This window comes from Anopheles gambiae, chromosome 2, assembly GCF_943734735.2.
Source record: "Anopheles gambiae chromosome 2, idAnoGambNW_F1_1, whole genome shotgun sequence".
Lineage (NCBI taxonomy): Eukaryota > Metazoa > Arthropoda > Insecta > Diptera > Culicidae > Anopheles > Anopheles gambiae.
In genome coordinates, this window is record NC_064601.1 from 115,329,523 (window position 1) to 115,348,214 (window position 18,692).

General features: G+C 45.4%; 1 protein-coding gene and 9 non-coding genes across 11 annotated transcripts in view; all 10 read left to right on the plus strand.

Annotated features, from left to right (window-relative positions):
* The window catches only part of LOC5666936 (uncharacterized), a 38,137-nt gene that overhangs the window by 10,481 nt on the left and 8,964 nt on the right, over positions 1–18,692 (plus strand). The window contains exon 2 of one of the 2 annotated variants that reach the window (XM_061641226.1): positions 10,210–11,437. In XM_061641226.1, coding sequence (XP_061497210.1) covers positions 11,390–11,437 — 48 coding nt within the window. In that variant the 5' untranslated portion in view covers positions 10,210–11,389. Of the gene's footprint in view, positions 1–10,190; positions 11,438–18,692 lie in introns of those variants that run through there. The other variant, XM_061641225.1, reaches the window with a different exon arrangement.
* Positions 1,601–1,741, plus strand: Trnay-gua (transfer RNA tyrosine (anticodon GUA)). Its single transcript has 2 exons — positions 1,601–1,637; positions 1,706–1,741. It is a non-coding gene; the product is annotated as a tRNA-Tyr (tRNA).
* Positions 1,823–1,964, plus strand: Trnay-gua (transfer RNA tyrosine (anticodon GUA)). The gene is made up of 2 exons: positions 1,823–1,859; positions 1,929–1,964. It is a non-coding gene; the product is annotated as a tRNA-Tyr (tRNA).
* On the plus strand, positions 2,230–2,355 carry Trnay-gua (transfer RNA tyrosine (anticodon GUA)). The gene is made up of 2 exons: positions 2,230–2,266; positions 2,320–2,355. It is a non-coding gene; the product is annotated as a tRNA-Tyr (tRNA).
* Trnay-gua (transfer RNA tyrosine (anticodon GUA)) lies at positions 2,650–2,791 on the plus strand. The gene is made up of 2 exons: positions 2,650–2,686; positions 2,756–2,791. It is a non-coding gene; the product is annotated as a tRNA-Tyr (tRNA).
* Positions 3,048–3,177, plus strand: Trnay-gua (transfer RNA tyrosine (anticodon GUA)). The gene is made up of 2 exons: positions 3,048–3,084; positions 3,142–3,177. It is a non-coding gene; the product is annotated as a tRNA-Tyr (tRNA).
* Trnay-gua (transfer RNA tyrosine (anticodon GUA)) lies at positions 7,153–7,277 on the plus strand. Its single transcript has 2 exons — positions 7,153–7,189; positions 7,242–7,277. It is a non-coding gene; the product is annotated as a tRNA-Tyr (tRNA).
* Positions 7,540–7,685, plus strand: Trnay-gua (transfer RNA tyrosine (anticodon GUA)). Its single transcript has 2 exons — positions 7,540–7,576; positions 7,650–7,685. It is a non-coding gene; the product is annotated as a tRNA-Tyr (tRNA).
* Trnay-gua (transfer RNA tyrosine (anticodon GUA)) lies at positions 7,938–8,077 on the plus strand. Its single transcript has 2 exons — positions 7,938–7,974; positions 8,042–8,077. It is a non-coding gene; the product is annotated as a tRNA-Tyr (tRNA).
* Trnay-gua (transfer RNA tyrosine (anticodon GUA)) lies at positions 8,159–8,301 on the plus strand. The gene is made up of 2 exons: positions 8,159–8,195; positions 8,266–8,301. It is a non-coding gene; the product is annotated as a tRNA-Tyr (tRNA).

Sequence of the window (18,692 nt, forward strand, 5' to 3'; positions counted from 1 at the left end):
GGTGTTGTCGTAATCGAGAATACACCGAAAAAGTGCGTGAGAAAACGTGATTCTGTCCACTTGTTTCGTATCGGGTGCACCTGTGATGGTGGATGTTGTTGTCGTTTTTTTGTCCGCTGGAAGGAAAAGGAAGAGGAGAAGCCCCTTAGGTGACCTTGATAAAACGGCAACACCATGGACAGAACATAATTTATACTTACCATTTTGGATAGCAAGAAGAGGTGGAGCAATGAAGTGAGAAGAAGAGAAAGAGAGAGAGAAGGAGAGTTTATATGCTTCGGTGACGCATTTAAATTTAATCACCTCTATTCGGCAGGCTCCACTTGGGCTTGATATCTGAGACGAGAAGGAGAAGAACCGAGTAACTGTGAGAGTGAGTTTTCCCACACGGCGTTTTGTTTTCTTACCCGGCAATTGAGGAAACCGGTAGCAAAGTGCAAGATAAGAGAGTGCAAAAAAAGAAATGGTTCGGCTGATCGCTGGGCTCGGTTTGGGCGCTTCCTGTGACCGTTGATTACATACAGAGAGGACGGTTTTGGGAAAGGGTTATGATAGCGTAACGGAGCTACTACACTTCTGGATGGAGGGGACAGGAAATGGAAATAAACGTGTGGCTTTCGGTGCTAGCAGCAGGAAAGCAGCAGCGAGCCTCACACAAATGATACGCTTTATTAGCGGGTTGGTGCAATTGGGCAACAATTGCATCAAACTCTCCACTTTCCCGGCGATACACGGATTGCAGGGCTTTAGCGCGAATGAGAACGTGAAGTGATCGTTGAGAGTGAGAGAGAGAGAGAGAGCTTTAAAGGACGATGCTGTTGTTTTTTTGTTGGTGCCTTTCAAAATAATTGTAATTAATGTTATGTTCTTTAGAACTCGATACAGTGCGCGCCACACAACCAAAAGAGGAAGTTTTGTTCTCGTTTTTCTTTCTTCATAAAGCAAATGAATTAACGGCCTGGGAGACTGATTGGAGTTGAGCATTGTTGGTGTTGTTTCGAAATTAAATTACGCATTGCTGCTGCTGCTGCTGCTTCTCCTTGTGGTACTGATTTTTATGTTCGATTGGACGATCCTTTTTTGTATTTCTTCTTTAATGAGCAGCAAGTACCTGAACTGCTGTATGTGTGTGTGTGTGATATCGAATGCTCCCCACCACACCGGCAAGAACATGGGAAAAATGGGATGATTAAAATTGATTTCACTCGAACCAAATTGGGCGGAAACTTACAAGCACAAATCGAGTGTACGTTTGCGTTCGAGTGTAGAGTGGAATTGCAGGAGCAGAAGGGCGAAAAAATGCGCGAGCTTGCATTTTTTGTGTCGGTTCCCATGATCTCCCAGCCTGCCACAGCCAGCAAATGGTGTGATTAAGGTAGAGGAATTAATTTAAAAAATCATGCCCTTTACCGAGCGACTAACAAATTGGCTGACGCAACAAACGGTTTAATGTGAACTGTTCTTTATGATTTGGTGTGCTACTGTTCGATGTGTGTCTGCAGTGAACAATAAATGCAGTTTTCCTTTTACGTTTTGCTTCGTGTTTTTGGTGAAGTTTGCCTAACATCTGCGATGATCGATGCATCTTCGGCAATCAATACCTTCGATAGCTCAGTTGGTAGAGCGGTGGACTGTAGAGAAAATTCGGAGGGTTGCTTTCAAGTCGTTCAAAAACTTGATCAAACCTCCAAGAGTTGTAAAAGAAATCCATAGGTCACTGGTTCAAATCCGGTTCGAAGGATGCCGATTTTTTGTATGGATTTTGACATCTTTTGATTGCTTGTATGTTTGAACTCTGATGCACATTTCTGCTTTTTCAACACCTTCGATAGCTCAGTTGGTAGAGCGGTGGACTGTAGCGAGGTTGAGGGTCGATCATCTGTTACAATGCATATCAAAGTGCATCTGATGATCGCCTGTGCATAGAAATCCATAGGTCACTGGTTCAAATCCGGTTCGAAGGAGCAAGTTTGGAGATTATTTTGCTTGCAGTAGGTCCTATCAAATGTTTTATTTTGCTTGACTTGTCTAAGCCATTGCCACGCGATTAAGCGTGCGCCCCACCGTGCGTTTTTGATCGTCAGGTACTGGTGGAAGTGGCCACGCGTTGCGCTACTATCTCTTGAGCACGTTTCACTCTACTTTTCAGCAACAATCACATACTGGAGGTGGAAAGGTAAGTGTTATCTGTCTGTTTTTCAGTGCACCTTTCGAAAACAAGCCTCGAAGCCTTCGATAGCTCAGTTGGTAGAGCGGTGGACTGTAGCGAAAGTTAGGAGAAGTACGATCATGTGATCAAAACTCCAAATCATTGTAGAAATCCATAGGTCACTGGTTCAAATCCGGTTCGAAGGAGTGTGAAAACCATTTTTTTAATGGAAATAATTTACTTAATTCAATTATTTAGTTTCATAGATAATCCTGGATAAGGTGGAAAGAACATGTCGTCACGTATCGCAAGTAAACGAAGATGAAAGAAAGAGCTGTCATAGGAAAACATCCTCCAGTATCGTTGGTTATTCCCACGTTAATAATTCTAACAATAACGTGAATGATTGTTAGGATAACTCAGTCGTCAAACTCATCTATAAATTTTGTCGTCTTTTCAACAAAAACCTATTTTCGACAATTACATTGATGTCTACACATCCTTCGATAGCTCAGTTGGTAGAGCGGTGGACTGTAGCGAGTTTTAGCGTCGATCATCAGTTCCAAAGCATCTCAAAGTGCATCTGATGATCACCTGTTAGTAGAAATCCATAGGTCACTGGTTCAAATCCGGTTCGAAGGAGCAAGTTTGGGAGATTATTTTGCTTGCAGTAGGTCCTATCAAATGTTGTGTTTTACTCGACTTTACTGAGCAATTGACCCACGATTAAGCCTCCCCACTGTGCGCTCTTGATCGCCAGGTAACGGTGGAAGTGGCCACGCGTCGCGCTACTATCTCTTGTCCACGTTTCACTCTATTTTTGAGTATGAAATGGAGGTGGAAAAGTGAACGTTTTCTGTCTGTATTTCTTTGCAACTGAGGAAAACAAGCCTCGACGCCTTCGATAGCTCAGTTGGTAGAGCGGTGGACTGTAGAGAAAGTTTGGAGTGTGAGCGCTCAAGAAGTGATCAAACCTCCAAATCATTGTAGAAATCCATAGGTCACTGGTTCAAATCCGGTTCGAAGGATCAATATGCTTTTTTCTTTAAAGCTTGAACAGTTTTCCTCTTTTCCGCTGTGCACTGTTGTTTAAGTGCATTATGGATGATGAATATACATGGTATACTCTCATATCCTTTTTCCTCTCCTACCTTGAGTGTGTACGGTCATTCACATACCCTTTCAATCCAAGGTTAATGGTAATTTAATTTAATCGAACAAACCCATTGAATCGTGTCCCTGAGCACTGGTATCATCGATGTCGAGTCGAGATGATTTTCATCCCCAGAAACACAAAATAACGAACGTCACGAAGAAGAAGATGGTTACGATCGACGTGGACACAGACATGAGAATCGTTCAAGCAAACAAGAACTGAGATTGATTAGTGTGTGAGTCCCTTATGAGGACGTGTTGGGGAAATGAAATGTCCACAATTGCAACTGTCCAGAGCGTTAGATGATGTCCGATAAGTTAAGAAGAGGAAATCAATTTAAAAGCATTTTGTCTTGCCCGGGGCTCATTCAATGTGCAAATATAATCTCTTGTATTTTGTTTGAATCGTTTGTGAATGAAGATGTTTGTACTTTCACAATTAAATGTGAATTATGCCAACGGGGAATAGGGACTGAATTTTTGTGCATTTCTATCACTAATTGGAAGTGGTAACATTGGATACAAATATTGTCCTCGTACAACAAACCCTGTATTGCCTATGTTCATTTACTATGCTTCAGAAACGCGTCTCGTTTTGTTACGAATAATTCACAAAACATGGCCTATGACAAGCTTGCTAACCCTAAAGCATGTTCGCTCGCTCGTCAGAACACGTCCTGCCTGCCAGCACGAGTCTCCTCCCACTGCGTAAAATCCTCCGCAAACAGAAACCCTGACGGCCACCATCTTCTTCCTTTAGGCTGTATGTGTTTGTGTGTGAGTGCGTATCCTTAATCCATCGAGTCCTTTTTGAAACGGAGAACCCCTGCGGAGATAATTGGAAATTGTACTCCGCAAGCACCACGGAATAGTCAGTGCACAGGCACACTCACACACACTCGGGCGGTCCTTCGTCTTGTTCGCCTGTCCTCCATCTCTGGGCCTGTGAAATGCTCCCTAGAAACCGATCTTTTATAAAAACCGTCTAAACGACAAAAGCGACCATCGTTCGGTCGTCCGCCGCCGTCACTCATCAGTCATCTTTGGCTGCACGACGACCCTTCAATGTGGACTCTAACCCACCCAACCCAACCCAACTCCATCTCCCACCCCGAAATAATAGATCCCCGTGCTGTCTGCAAATCCAACGCAATTAGAGTCGCGCTCATATTCGGTCCACTTTGGAATCGGTTTGGTCACGTGTCGGCACTCCTTCTTTCCTTCCTTCGTCTCCTCCGTGTCCCCAGGATACAGTTTCTTCTTTCCATCCTTCACATCCTCCTCGAACCTTCGAGTCGGGACCCTTCAAGAGGAATTGGAACACAGCACAACTCGAGGCAGCAGTGTGTGTGTGTGTATATGTTTTTTGTTTGCTTCCGCCAATCGAGTCAGCGGATTATGCACTTTGTTGTTTCGCTCCGATTCCTGTTTGGCCTATCCCCGCAAGTCGGCCACCCGGCTAGGTAAGGGTTGTATTTTATTTCCCTTCCTTTTGCCGCCTCTCGAGCGAAGGTTTTTTCATAAATCACCACAAGGGAGACGCGCAGTTTGAGCGTCCATTTTATTTTATTTTCGTGCGTGCAACATGAAAGTAAGCAGCAAACAACGAAGGCAGACGACGTCATGATGGTGGCGGGTTGTGCGGGTCAGGTTGTTTGAGGAGGGTAATGCAATTATGGCTTGTTTATGTTGATTATGTTTCACGTTTTGCAGATCTTGTGCATCGCTTGGCTGTGGAGCATTGCAAACTTTTATCCTGTCCAAAAGGGAGTATCGATTTACAGTTGTGCGGTGCATATTGGTGGGGTTTTCCGTATCAAAAAGAAGGGTGAAAAAAGGGCCCGAGGCAAGGAATTGAGGCGTTGTTGCTTTCTTTGTGCTGATAGAAGAAACTTTAATACACTGCAAACACTGTTTTCGTTTTACTTTTTTTCATCCATTTCCCGTAACCGTTTTCTCTGCGTTATTACTGACCAACCCAAAGCGACAATGACACATTTGGCTATCAAAACAGGACAAAAAGGAGGAACTCTGTGGATACTACTTGCTGGCTGGAAAGACGATGTTGTTCTCGTGGGAAAGAAAGCGTGTTTATGGCACAGGAAGCGATCGTGATCATAATGCGCTGAGGGATAATTTCTTACTCCGTTTTTTTCGTCTACTTTGTCGATAATGGGGTTTTTGGGGGGATTTTAGTTTTTGTACCGAATCGTTCTCGGCTCGAGGTAATCTCTCTGTTGGTCGCGATTTAGCAGCAAGCAATCGCACACACAGCCAGGCAGGCAGGCAGTGTGAAAGCCCGGAAGAGAAAGCGACGATCGACTCATTTACAGCTATCTCAGGAGTGGTTGATGGTGGGACAGCAGCAGCAGCAGCGGCAGCTCTGTTTCCTGTTCGTCCTTGCGAATACGTGTGCAATCCAAAGAGGAAGACAGACAATTAGCACGAGAAGCTACACAATTATCTCCGCTTCGTTCGCTGCTCAATCTGTTTTTCCTGCGCTGCTTGTACATTGCTTTATACATTTTCTGCCAATTGGTGGTGGATTTTAGCTTTGGAAATGGTACTTTAATACGAATAATGAAGGTTGATGATTTTTGTGGTGTGGAAGGACTGGACTGCCAAGTCCGAAGGTTTGGAGCGCGACTTTTGATATGAAGGAGTTAAGCAAGCACACAGCATTGATGAATGATTGGGAATTTGGGGATCGCTCGCTCCGATCAATCAATCCAAACGAGATACGGCATTCGATCCGGCTCAAAGGGCCGACATTGGTGGTTTTAATTCATTTTTAATCATGATTTAATGTTTTTAAACATTCGTTTACTTAGTGGAGCGATCTTAATCTTTAAAAATTGAATGGGAGACCAAGCGCATGCTCTCCCACCCCATTCCATTTGCTTCTTTTACTTTCACTTTTTATTTATAGCAACAAACAGCAACCGCTGCTCCGAGACGTTGGTGGTGAATTCCCTCTCCTATTGGTTTTGCTCTCTTTCTCTGCTATTGTTTTGTGGAGGCACGTTCCAGTTCGGTAGGGCTTTTTATTGGTGCAGCTATAGGTGAGCTTTCGAAGCCTTCGATAGCTCAGTTGGTAGAGCGGTGGACTGTAGAAGTTGTTTCAGCGCCGCGCGTTTGAGTAGTTGTGTTTACGGGTGTGTTGAGGTTTGTTGTGTTGAGTCAGTAGTCAGTGCGAGAAAGCTTTGTGTTGTAATTGCAAACAATGCACACTTTCACTCCTCCTACTGTCTCAATGCAAAGTTTCTCAGCTCTCCACCAACACACGCTCAGCAGCATGTGTGTTTCAGTAATCCATAGGTCACTGGTTCAAATCCGGTTCGAAGGAATGGTGAAAAGATCTTTTTTATATGTTATCATTTAAAAATTTAATGCTACGAATTATTACGAATTGCGTCAAAGTGTACAATCAATGTTTCCAATAATGTTTAAATGTTTTTGTTTAATCCATACTAGAGTGTACCATGCTCTTTGTTCAGTTAAACTCATTTTGCGGTGGACTGTAGAAAGTTTAAGTAGTTGGTCAACTTAGAAATGTGCATCTGACGATCACCTGCATCCAATAGAAATCCATAGGTCACTGGTTCAAATCCGGTTCGAAGGAAGATTATTTTGCTTGCATTCCTCCTATCAATTGTTTTGTTTTACTCGTTTTTCCTCCGATTAAGCCTCCCCACTATGCGCTTTTGATCTTCAGGTACCGGTGGAAGTGGTCACGCGTTACTATCTCTTGAGTGCGTTTCACTCTACTTTTGAGTACGAAATGGAGGTGGAAAAGTGAATGTTTTGTGTTTGTATTTCTATGCAACTTTGGAAAACAAGCCTCGAAGCCTTCGATAGCTCAGTTGGTAGAGCGGTGGACTGTAGAGAAAGTTAGGAGAAGTGCGATCATGTGATCAAAGCTCCGATCATTGAAGAAATCCATAGGTCACTGGTTCAAATCCGGTTCGAAGGAGTGTGGAAACATTTTTTTACAGCAGATAGTTTTATATTAATCTTAGATCTGATGGAAAAGGTTCGTTTGTCACAAATCGATCGAGTAGACGAAGCTGAAAGGAGTTAATCATGAACTAAATATTCTTTAAAAGGGATGGATATTGTCACCTTAATTATTCCTTAATCGTAATGAATAATAGGATCTAAAATTAGAGGTTCAAAGAGAATTGAATGCATCTCAACAAAACGTCTTTTTGACAATTACATTGCTGTTTACTTATCCTTCGATAGCTCAGTTGGTAGAGCGGTGGACTGTAGCGAGTTTTAGAGGTCGATCAACTGTTACAATGCATCTCAAAGTGCATCTGACGATCACCTGCATCCAATAGAAATCCATAGGTCACTGGTTCAAATCCGGTTCGAAGGAGCAAGTTTGGGAGATTATTTTGCTTGCAGTAGGTCCTATCAATTGTTTTGTTTTGCTCGGTTTTACTGAGCAATTGACTCGCGATTAAGCCTCCCCGCTGTGCGCTCTTGATCGTCGGGTACCGGTGTAAGTGACCACTCGTCTCTTGAGTACGTTTCACTCTACTTTTGAGTAATAATCACAAACCTGAGGTAGCAAAGTGAGTGTTTTGTGTTGATTTTTATAGGCAACTTTCGAAAACAAGCCTCGAAGCCTTCGATAGCTCAGTTGGTAGAGCGGTGGACTGTAGAGAAAATTCGGAGGGTTGCTTTCAAGTCGAAATGCTCTTGAGCAAACCTCCAAGAGTTGTAAAAGAAATCCATAGGTCACTGGTTCAAATCCGGTTCGAAGGATGACGATTTTTTGTATGCATTTTGACAACTTTTAATTGCTTCTATGTTTGAACTGTGATGTACATTTAAGCTTGTTCAACACCTTCGATAGCTCAGTTGGTAGAGCGGTGGACTGTAGCGAGGTTGAGGGTCGATCATCTGTTACAATGCATCTCAAAGTGCATTTGATGATCACCCTGTGAATAGAAATCCATAGGTCACTGGTTCAAATCCGGTTCGAAGGAGTGTAGAATCGCTTTTTGCTGCGTCAATTATTTCAAAAGACAGTTTTTTATTGGCGTACTCAGCAACAACATATCCTGAGGGCCATATTAAGCTCCCATCGAAAAGTGTGTGAAAATGGTGTTCCATTCGTCTAAGGAAGGTGATAATTTTTGTCAATATTGCAATTTGATCGAACTCGTTTCCGACCAGCCACGATCATTACTCCAGTTGCATTTTCCCTTTCCTTCAGTGCAAACGCGCAGCACGCCAGGAACGCGATCGCGTGCAGGAGGGAGTGTGAGAAGTACAACATTTAAAGGATGAAACAAAAAAGTTTGGAACCTTCGCAACAGAAAATGAAAAAAAAACGCAAGCCCAGTAACAGAAGAATATATAGGTGCAGTAGCAATCGAAGAATGAAACCGAAAAAAAAACTGGGAAGCACACTCGCAGACGGTCAAAGAAAACGCTCAAGATACAAACATAAGGTGTACAACACATATACTCACACACACATACATATGCACATGCACGCTCGATAAGCATCGTGGGAAAGCGTGTGGTGAAACACAAAACTCCCTTGTGCGCTCCCACAGCCCTGCAGCAGCAACTCACCTACCACCTGCCCGGATCAGGGTCGTTGCAACTCAAAAACGAGCCCCTTGTGCTTTTTTTTTTTTTGCTCCGAGACACCTCGATCGATTCGATATTGCTTCACTTTGTGCTTCCTTTTCTTCCTTCCCCTTCCGTCCGTCCGTTGGGCTTTGCATTCGTAATGATAATAATAAGGGCATTCGGGGTGGACCAACAGCAGCAGCACAGAGTCGGGGTTGTCCGGGGGGATCACCGTATCGCGAGCTACGTTGAAATACAAACGATAAAGAAAGAAAAAAAAAGAGCGGCAAGAATGACTTCTTCGATGCAGCAGTGCAGCAGCAGAGTCACCCGAATCCGTGGCTCCTTCAGCGCGTTCAAGTGGCTTCTTCGCGCTCTACGATGGAGATGCGTATGAGTAAGAGGAATCAACGCAGAGCGTCGAAGGTTCAACCGTGTTCACACTGTGCTGACCATCGGAAGTGAGAAAAATTAAAAGAACTCCGTATGAAACCCCTGCGGACAAGAAGAAGTAGCAGCAGCAACGGAGGAGGAGGAGAGCCCACCACGGGAACGGAAGTCAGTCACTAAGTGCACTTTCGTATGTATGCGCCCGGTTCGTACGCATTTGCTTGATAAGGCGCTGTGGCTGGCGTTCATCAAATCAGAGTAAAACGGCGCGAGGGAGAGAGAGGGAGACAGAAAAAAGCGGGAATGATGAGCGGAGAGAAAGAGAGCGACGCGTTTGTTTTGGTATTATGGCTTACGTCACTGTTGGGCCGACCGAAGCGTGGGAACACACCCGGCAGCCATGGTTACGCAGGGGCAGTAAACAAGCCCATCGCGTTTTCCCCTTACCCGGGTTTTCTTTTTGTTGTTTCGTTCACTAATGACCCGGCATGAGGAGAAGGGACCTGATGGTGGCATCGGTGCTTGTTGGTGTTCATGCGACGAGCATGCTTCGATTCGGGCTTTTTGTAAGGGGAAACCGAGCTGCTTGGAGAGTTCATCGGGGACCATCGGTGGTGTGTGGATAAGAGAACGGGCTCAACGGAAGGAAAAATCAAATCAAGTGCATATTGATACGTTCTAGAACCAGGGATCGACAGACTGCTTCATTTTCGTCGATTTTGAATTATTAAAAGGTGGAAAAGATTTTTGAATTCTTAAAAAGTGGAAATTGTTCAAACAAATTTTTGAAAAAGTTCTGTAAAGGAAATTCATTTAAATGCCAAATGATAATTTTCCAGTAGTAGTTTTCCAAGTACGACTCATAGAAAAAAGCGTACACAACATCTCTGAAAGCTACATTACCTCTGTTTGTTTCATTTTAGTTAAATTCTTGCAAATTACACAAAATTCTATTTCATGTACCGCTACCCAACTACCGCTTGAATGAATGATTCCCCTCCGAAATGAACCACTCCCGGATGAACGAGCGATGAACCCATCTGGCAAAGCGTGCAATAAGGATAGCTCTATACGGTCGTGCACCGTGCGAGAGCAGGATGCGTACGTTTCGGGCTCCGGTCGGCCGACCAGATTCGTCGGTCGCTTCGCAATGCCGACGCACACAGAGGCTCGTCACTTGGCCCGCGGACGCTGGAGCGCTTTGCGTACAAACTGGTATAACGCCAACCCGTCGGACAACGCTTGAAACCATCGTCGAGCATGCATGCAGGTGTATGCTGTGCTGTGTACTGTGTTGGTGGTGATATCGTACAACGCGCGTCCTTTTCCCAGTTGAAGGATTGCGTGCGGGATTGATTGTGCATTCTTCCTCTAACGAGTGTTGTGTTGAATCGACTGCAAAAAAAGAAAAAGAAGCGATAGTACACGTGCAAGGGAAATTGTGCTTTAATCGATCATTAGTGTGTAACGTACGAGTCGTGTGTGGACGTCGACAAAGCACACAAACATTCGTGCTGTGGCTGGTGAAGTGTTGTGTCCTGTAAAAGTGAAGAGGGAAAGAGAGAGAGCGACAGAGCAGTGCGTGAATTGGCGTCAGTTCGCCAACGGAAAATGGAAGTGAAATTAAATTTGTCTCATTAAGGGCTGATTGGATTTTTTAGCGCACTATAAGAGCAGTGGCGTGGGAGGGTGTATTGGTGTCTCTATGTGTGTGTGTGCGGTGGGGTGTGTAAATACCGACCGAAAGTGTCCATTTATGTCATCTCCCGGGTGGCGGTGCCATATGCTGTCGCTCAAAGTGCCACCGTGTTTCGCTATTTAATTCCATTCGACGTGAATAGCTTCTGTTCTAGCAGCAACAGAAGAGCCATTTGGTGCGCGAGAACGAGTGTGTGTGTGTGTGAGTGTGTCGTCTCTATCTATCTAACGATCGGGGAGTCGGGAATCGAAATCAAATCAAATACGATCGATCAAAGAAGAAAATAAAAACGAAACGAGTGGTCTGTTGTATCGTGAGTAGAAAGAAGTCTCGCCAAGAAAGTCCCAGGCGCACTGGGGAATTGAATTGAACGTCCGCAACGCCTCACGCCCCGGAGGACGACGATGACCATGTCGCATCTACTGAAGCAAACGAAAAAATGCTGCGCGAAGGTACGTAAAACTAGAATGTTGTCTTGGGAAGGGGAAAAGAACGTACGGGTGACACACAGCTTTCCATCTTCGCTGGCGAAATAAATAGCATTACTTCTCATTGTTTTAGACGAGCTCTGAAGCGTAGCAGAGCAGGCAAATCAGGTTAGGATCCGGTGCGCCGCGCATATCCGGGGTTTTTGTCTTCCCTTTGACCCGGCAAAACTGGATTAAATTAGTAATCGTACTGGCACTGGCCTGGATTCGTCGTCCGTTCTACAGCTGTTCCACAGTTACCGCTGTCGGACGGACGAAGATGCTGCTTTCCCAGACGAAGCCCCGAAAAAAGGACGAAACACATCTCAAAGCAGTTCAGCATCAAATTTTAAAAGACAGCTGCTACTGCTCGCTGCGGAAGGAATCCCCGAAAATCGTATCCTCTGCTTTCTGCCACTTCCACTTCCTCTCTCTCTTTTTCTCCTTTGTCTCCGTCGTGTGCGCCACGCCACGCAGAGATGATGGATGGAAGGGACGTTCTGGGGCACGATTTTTTCCAACTTTCCCACGCCAACGATCGACCGCGTGTGCTCGTGGGATTGGGAAGGAAGAAGGAAGAGGAGAAGGAGAGAGACAACAACAAAAAAAAACACATCAAGGGACAAGGGGCACCTGCTTCCTACCAAACCAAAGCCAAATAGCATAAAAAACACTCACACTAAACGCTCTCACAGTCGATTCCTCGTGCCCGGCATGCTGCTGGCTGGGCTTAGGGCTTATTATTTAGGGATTCGATGTCCCGGAGCGAGATTGTCAAGCCAAGGGGTCGTCGTGAGCCAATCCACGCACGTCTCGCATCCCTCAATTCGATATAGGGGTCGTCGATGTGTGGTGATGGCTGTGGGATTCTGTGGACAACGCTGGATAGAGCTCTGGTAATGATCGACATCAGGATGTCAACGCTTGGGACACTTTCTCACACACCAGAAGGGTTTTTTTCTGTGTGTGGTGTGGGTTTTATAGCAAAACGGTAGCCTATGGTTGTTGCTCTTCCCCCTCGCTGCTGCGGCATGTGAAATTGAATTTAAGCTCGGGGATATTTGTTTTCCTTTTTTTTCACCAGCTCGGCCTGTACCCACACCCTCTCTGTTTCATGGTGGGAATGTGGCTGGCTTTTGCCTCTCTCCCAGAACACTACCGAATCTTATCTCCTCCGGTAGCATAAGGGGGAAGAAGAGCAACAGCACCGTGGCATGTCATTTAGATGAATCGTTCAGGGAAAACGGTGAACAGAGCGCTTAAATTTGGAGAAATTTGATGGAAATTCCCGATGATGGGGAAGCGGCTGGAATGTAAGACGAAGTATGTATGCGACGTAGAAGGAAGGAAGTGTTGTACAGAGTAGTCCATCAATCGCACGTTAGCTATTGATCCAGTGAGGAGAGTGGATACAAAACCGCCAAACCACAATTCGCAACACACAACACACGTTAGAGAGAGCTTCGCGGAAACAAACGAGCTCTTCTTTTACTGATAAAATCCACATCGAAGCTCTTGTTTCATCAGTCTGTATAATAGTCCGGTTTTTTATCAGATCTGGTTTGGGGTTTGATACCACGTCCGGTGTTCGCTGTAAAGTGCCTGCGTTTACCTACTACGCTGTTCAAGCGAATTCATATCGGCGCATCAATTCCTCACCAGCTCTAGAAACGTTCCCCCATCCAACGTTTGATATGAACGATGAGATAAGTACATCACAATAGCAATTGTAAGCCCTGTCCAGCGGCCCTCTCTGCGCAACTGCCCATCTTCCTCCCTGTACACGGCAACCCCCTTGGCTTGATTTGCATCCACAGCAAAACTCCCCGGAAGTTTGAAACTTTATTGCATTAGCACAACCGGCAGCAGCAAGTGCATCCAACCAGACGCGCAACAGTTCGTCACATTCTGTTCCATCGCTGGGACGATGATGATGATGGCGCTTGGAATCAGAACAGCTCACACCCTTGGGTGCGCGGGTTGGGAAATTCCATCGACAATGACATTGAATGCATTTTCACAACGCCTTCCGTTCCGCTTCCCTGTCCAACCCAACCTCCACCACTTCCCCTCATCGCAGTGAAGTGAAAAGGCGTCTCCACACATACACACTTTGTGGCAGCATGGTGGGCAGTGTTGCTACTCTACATGAGCTGGGACATCATCAAATATTTAACAAAGACTCATCCTTCTCCGCACAGGGTGTTTCGGTGTTTCGGGTACTGGTACGGCTGTATGTCTACTGTAGTTGCTGGAGAATAGCACACGGGTCGATCGATCACGGACGGACGGACGGAGCAGAAACAATTGCAAATAGTCAAAGGGAATGTGCCTTTTTTGCTCGCTTATGACACGGCAGTGATGGATATTAACTTTGACCACAAACAGACCGTATCACAACCTAGTAATTAAGGCTCAATTCCTTTATTTTGACATCCAAAAAATTGGTGTCTTTCTTCTTCTTCCTCCTACTGCTCTGCTTAAATCGCAAAACCTCACCTCATCTCCATTCTCATCCCTTTTCTTCCGGGAATATGGATTTTGAATGCTTGGTTTCAAACAGGGAAATCAACTGGGGAAGAATTGCCGTATCGTTCCTTTTTATTGGCGATATCTAATCCCTTTTCCCATCGGCTCGGATAGATATGCCATAAGATCTCCATTTTCCTGGAAGGCAACTTGAACGAGGGAGTTACTTTTGCGTTGTGTGTGTGTGTGTGTCAAATTGGGTACGCCACGAGGAGCGAAGGAAAGGAAGCAAAAAGCCGGGAATGTTTTGCAAGATTAGCGTCGTGGAAATCAACTTTAGGCCGAACATTCGGCACGACACGTAAGAAAGATGGAACACGCACAAAAAATAAAGGAAAGAGTTATAGTTGCGTGCCTTGCCTATCGATTTTTAGAAAAAAAAAAGGGGAAGGCAACGCGGGAGAGCCGTCCCTCGCTTTCTTAAACCGATTGGGTAAACCGAGACGGCGGAACCACATACGGCAGCCCCCAGTTCGTTCTGTTCATTCACAGAAAAGGAATCCTTTTTTTCTGGGGCAGCGGAACAGGGCAGTTCTCTAGAAAAAAAGGAGTCTTGCTCTAAAAAAACCGGGAACCATTTTCAAAAACCCATTTCGCAATGCACAAACCCCTTTTTTGCGTGGTTTGTTTGCGCTCGTTTCCTGCAACTCTTCATGCAACCTTCATCATCCATCCACCGGTTAATTGCACTCTGCCTTTGCTCCTCCTCCCCAACTCCCGACTGCTAGGCGACCGCCAACTTTTGGCAGCAAGTCGGTGTCGGGGTGGATTTGCAAGTTTAGGTCCGAGTTGGCTGTGCTAATATTTGGATCCGTTTTGCCGAAAAGTCTTCAGTCGAGTCCAGAAACACGTCGAAACACGTCAAGTGCCGATTGATGGTGAGTCAGGCTCAGTCGCTCACCACCAACAAAAAAAGGGGGAATAAAACGACGCGGAAACCGTCCCGGCCTAAACTTCCATTCCCTTTCCCCTAAAAATCACTTTCGTGACTCACCGGAGAAGATGATTATCCTGTGCTTCATTCGTGGTGGCGGCTGCTGATACCGATGGGGGAAAGTGTCTGTGTGTCGTTGCTGTGTATGTGTGTTTGATGAAAAAGCGGATAAATATTATCTTTCCCACGCTATCCTGCCGCACTTGGGAGGGAAGGAAGGAGTCCGTTTTGAATGAAAAGACGCTCTTCTGTCTGTTCTTCTTAACTACCAGCAACATGCGCTCCAGCACCCTAACAGCGTTGCCAGCGAGACCCCCATCAAGGCGATGAAGCAAAAGTTAATTGGAGTTCTGTTGGGTGTGTGTGTATGTTTGAGCTCTCCTTTCAAGATGTCTTCATTCACAACTTGTGGGAAAAACAAGGCGCTCCTCCGCTTCACAACAGCCAGCGCCAGCACACAATAACAATTATTGTTCGCGCTTTGGAAAACTTTTCTTCGCTCCCTTGCTGCTTGCATAATGGTAAATAAATGTTGGCTTTACCTTTATCTAGCGCTTTGCCTCCGTTTTGTGTGGCACGGCTTCGTCCTGCTGCTGCTGCGGCCGCCGGCTTACCCGTAAGCCGAGAAACACCCAACACCAACAGCAGTCAGCTGGCAACCAAGCAACGCAACAACCAAGCAGGCGAGTGAGCGAAGAAAGATACAAAATTGAACAACTTTTCCTATGCTGAAGTGCAACATCATCATCATCATTCTCATCGCCGTCGTGATCGTGCATCATAAACATGATGACTGCCCAAACCTTCCGCTGCATTAGCATCAACATAAAACACGGCATCGGCATAATCGGACATTAAGAATCAGTGGCAAAAGCGAAAGAGAGAGAGAGAGAGAGAGAAAGGGAGTGAAGTTCTCATGTGAACGTACGCTGGCAGGTTGCTGGGCCAGGACAGGACCATCACCGAAACCGGATTTCTTGTCCTGCTACACACTCACACACTCACGAGAACACGGAACAAACGTGGGCTGAGATTGAGACTCGTTCCTTCTCTCCACTGGAACCGGTGGAGAGGGGAAGATGCTAATGGGCATCCCACCGTTCCGTCAGACCAGATCCTTCCCCTTGTTTGGTGTTGTTGCCATTTCCACTCGGAAGCGCAACAGAGCACCCCAACAACGGGAGGGAAGAGGGGAACGATTTGGGGGCTCTTTGCATACACTACACTCTGCAGGGTGCTGCTGTTTACGGGGGAAAAAAAGATCAAATTGCATCTAGAACCAACCAGCACAAAACACCAGATGCCCTTTCTTCCGTCCTTATCGGGGCCGATCGGCGTCCGCAGGCGTCGCCGGTCTGTTTTCTTTCAGTTCTTTCTTTCCCACGCGGCTGATGAAAGGGTGGGGAAGGATTACTTTGAGCTTTTTTGGGGCCCCTCCAGTCCAACTCTTGTTCCCTAGTTGTATGAGGTGTTTATTTTTTAACTTGCCTTTGCTATTGTTAACGCTAGGGTTATCACACAGCAGACTGTGTGATAACAACACAGCAGTCAGAGCGCGGTATGAGCATACGCGTTATATGGATTTGAGGTGGGCGGTGCAAACTCACGAACAAGAGCGCGGACTTATCACTGGAGAGAGGCCGCGTGTTTTTTGACAGATAAGCCATATAGATAGCGAAGAAAACAAGTGAATAATAAAGGAGAATATAAAAACAGAGTAAGACACACATTTAGTTTACAGTTTTATTTCATACACCAGAAATTCCGAATGCAGTATCCTGCGCAATCATTGGTCCTTCGAACCGGATTTCTGGACATAAAAAAAAAAAAAAAACTGTAAAATTTTGTGTATCGAGGTTCTTAACCTCAATCACGCGTTGCGTAAGTGAAGTGAAACACATGCTTCTAATACACTCTGTATTGTAGAAAAAAAAAAGTCTGCTGAATATTTGCTGGTTGGTGAGATGGCTACAGAAACGAAGAAAACCCAAGCGACGATTGTGACGCTGCGATCCCGAGCCCAGATGCGAGCAACAGAAGAGTTTATTAACGGGTTCAACGAGGAGAAGGCGAATCAACTGGCAGAGAGGTTATCCAATTTGGAAGCAGTTTGGAAGGCGTATGAAGCGGCTCAGTTGAAGCTGGAATCGTACGAGGAAGATGATAAGCTGCTGAACGAATTGTTCGACGCACGGAACGCGTTTTATGACAGGTATTGTTCAGCTAAGGGTTTTTTAACGTCACGTAAAACCATGGCAGTCTCTGATCTGGATGTCACGGATACGGGGAAAGGCACAAATCTGGCTAATTTACGTCTACCTAAGCTGGATCTGCCTACTTTCGATGATAACACGACGGATTGGCTCAGTTTTAAGGATCGATTTGTGTCCATGATCGATGAGGCAGAGGACATGCCTTCCGTAATGAAGCTGCAGTACTTGTTGTCAGTGCTAAAGGGTGAAGTGTCAAAACGTTTCCAGCATGTGCAGCTTACAGCCGACAATTACAGCATAACATGGCAAGCGCTATTAGATAGGTATGATAACAAACGGGCACTAAAGCGTGAATATTTTAAGGCCCTGCATGCCATTCTGCCGATGAAGGGCGAGTCGACTGAAGAGTTACGCCGGGTTTTCGATGAATTTACTAGGCTGACCCAAGGAATGAGTGCGTTGAAAGAGCCCATAGGACAATGGGATACACCGCTGTGCAATCTGTTGTTCTATAAGTTGGATGGTAGAACCTTATTGGCTTGGGAAGAGTATACTAGTAAGGATCAGGAAGATTTGTATACCAAGTTGCAAGAGTTTTTACAAAGACGGCTGAGAATCCTTAGTGCAACAGTTCAATCGACCTATGAAGTATCAAGATCGAGTGTGGGAAAGGTAGCCGGCGTGAAGCAGCATAAGGGTATTGTGTGTGTTAGCACCGTGCCACCCGCTATCCTCCGCTGTTATGCATGTGCACAACAACACTACTTACATCAATGTGAAATGTTTAAAGGAATGCAAGTAGCTCAACGTAAGGAGGTTATCACATCGAATAAGCTGTGTCGGAATTGTTTTCGAGTTGGACATATAGCCCTGCGATGTAATTCGAAATTTAAATGCCACAAGTGTCATCAGCGCCACCACACACTCTTACATGTCGATCCGATTGTGCAAAATCCATCTCCAGATAACATTGTGGTTGCAAATACTGCCGCATCGGGAAATACTATTGTTTTACTACAAACCGCGTTGGTACAGGTGATAGATGATAATGGAAGAATGTTTGATGCAAGAGCATTGTTGGACTCTGGTTCGATGTCCAATTTCATCTCGACGGCTCTTGCAAATCGTTTAACTAATCGCAAATGTTCTGCTAGCGTATCTATTTTAGGTATTGGCCAACGAGAAAATCATATTCATGAAGCAGTAGATGTGATCGTGGCATCCAAGACGCAGCAATTCAGCACAAAGCTAAATTTTCTCATTTTAGATTCACCTACCGCACAGCTTCCCACTATGGAGGTGAATACAAATGAATGGAAGATTGAAGGATTAGTACTAGCCGATCCATTCTTTTACAAGCCAGGCCAGATTGATCTACTTATCGGTGGAGAAGCATTCTGGGCCATTCACATGAACGAACGAATCGGTGTTGGGTCTGATAAGCCAGTATTTGTGAATACTAAGTTTGGATGGACAGTTGCTGGATCGACTTCAGCAACAAGCCAGAATCGTCACGTGTCAACAAATGCAGTTGTGCGTCAGGACACGTTAGAATCGACCATCC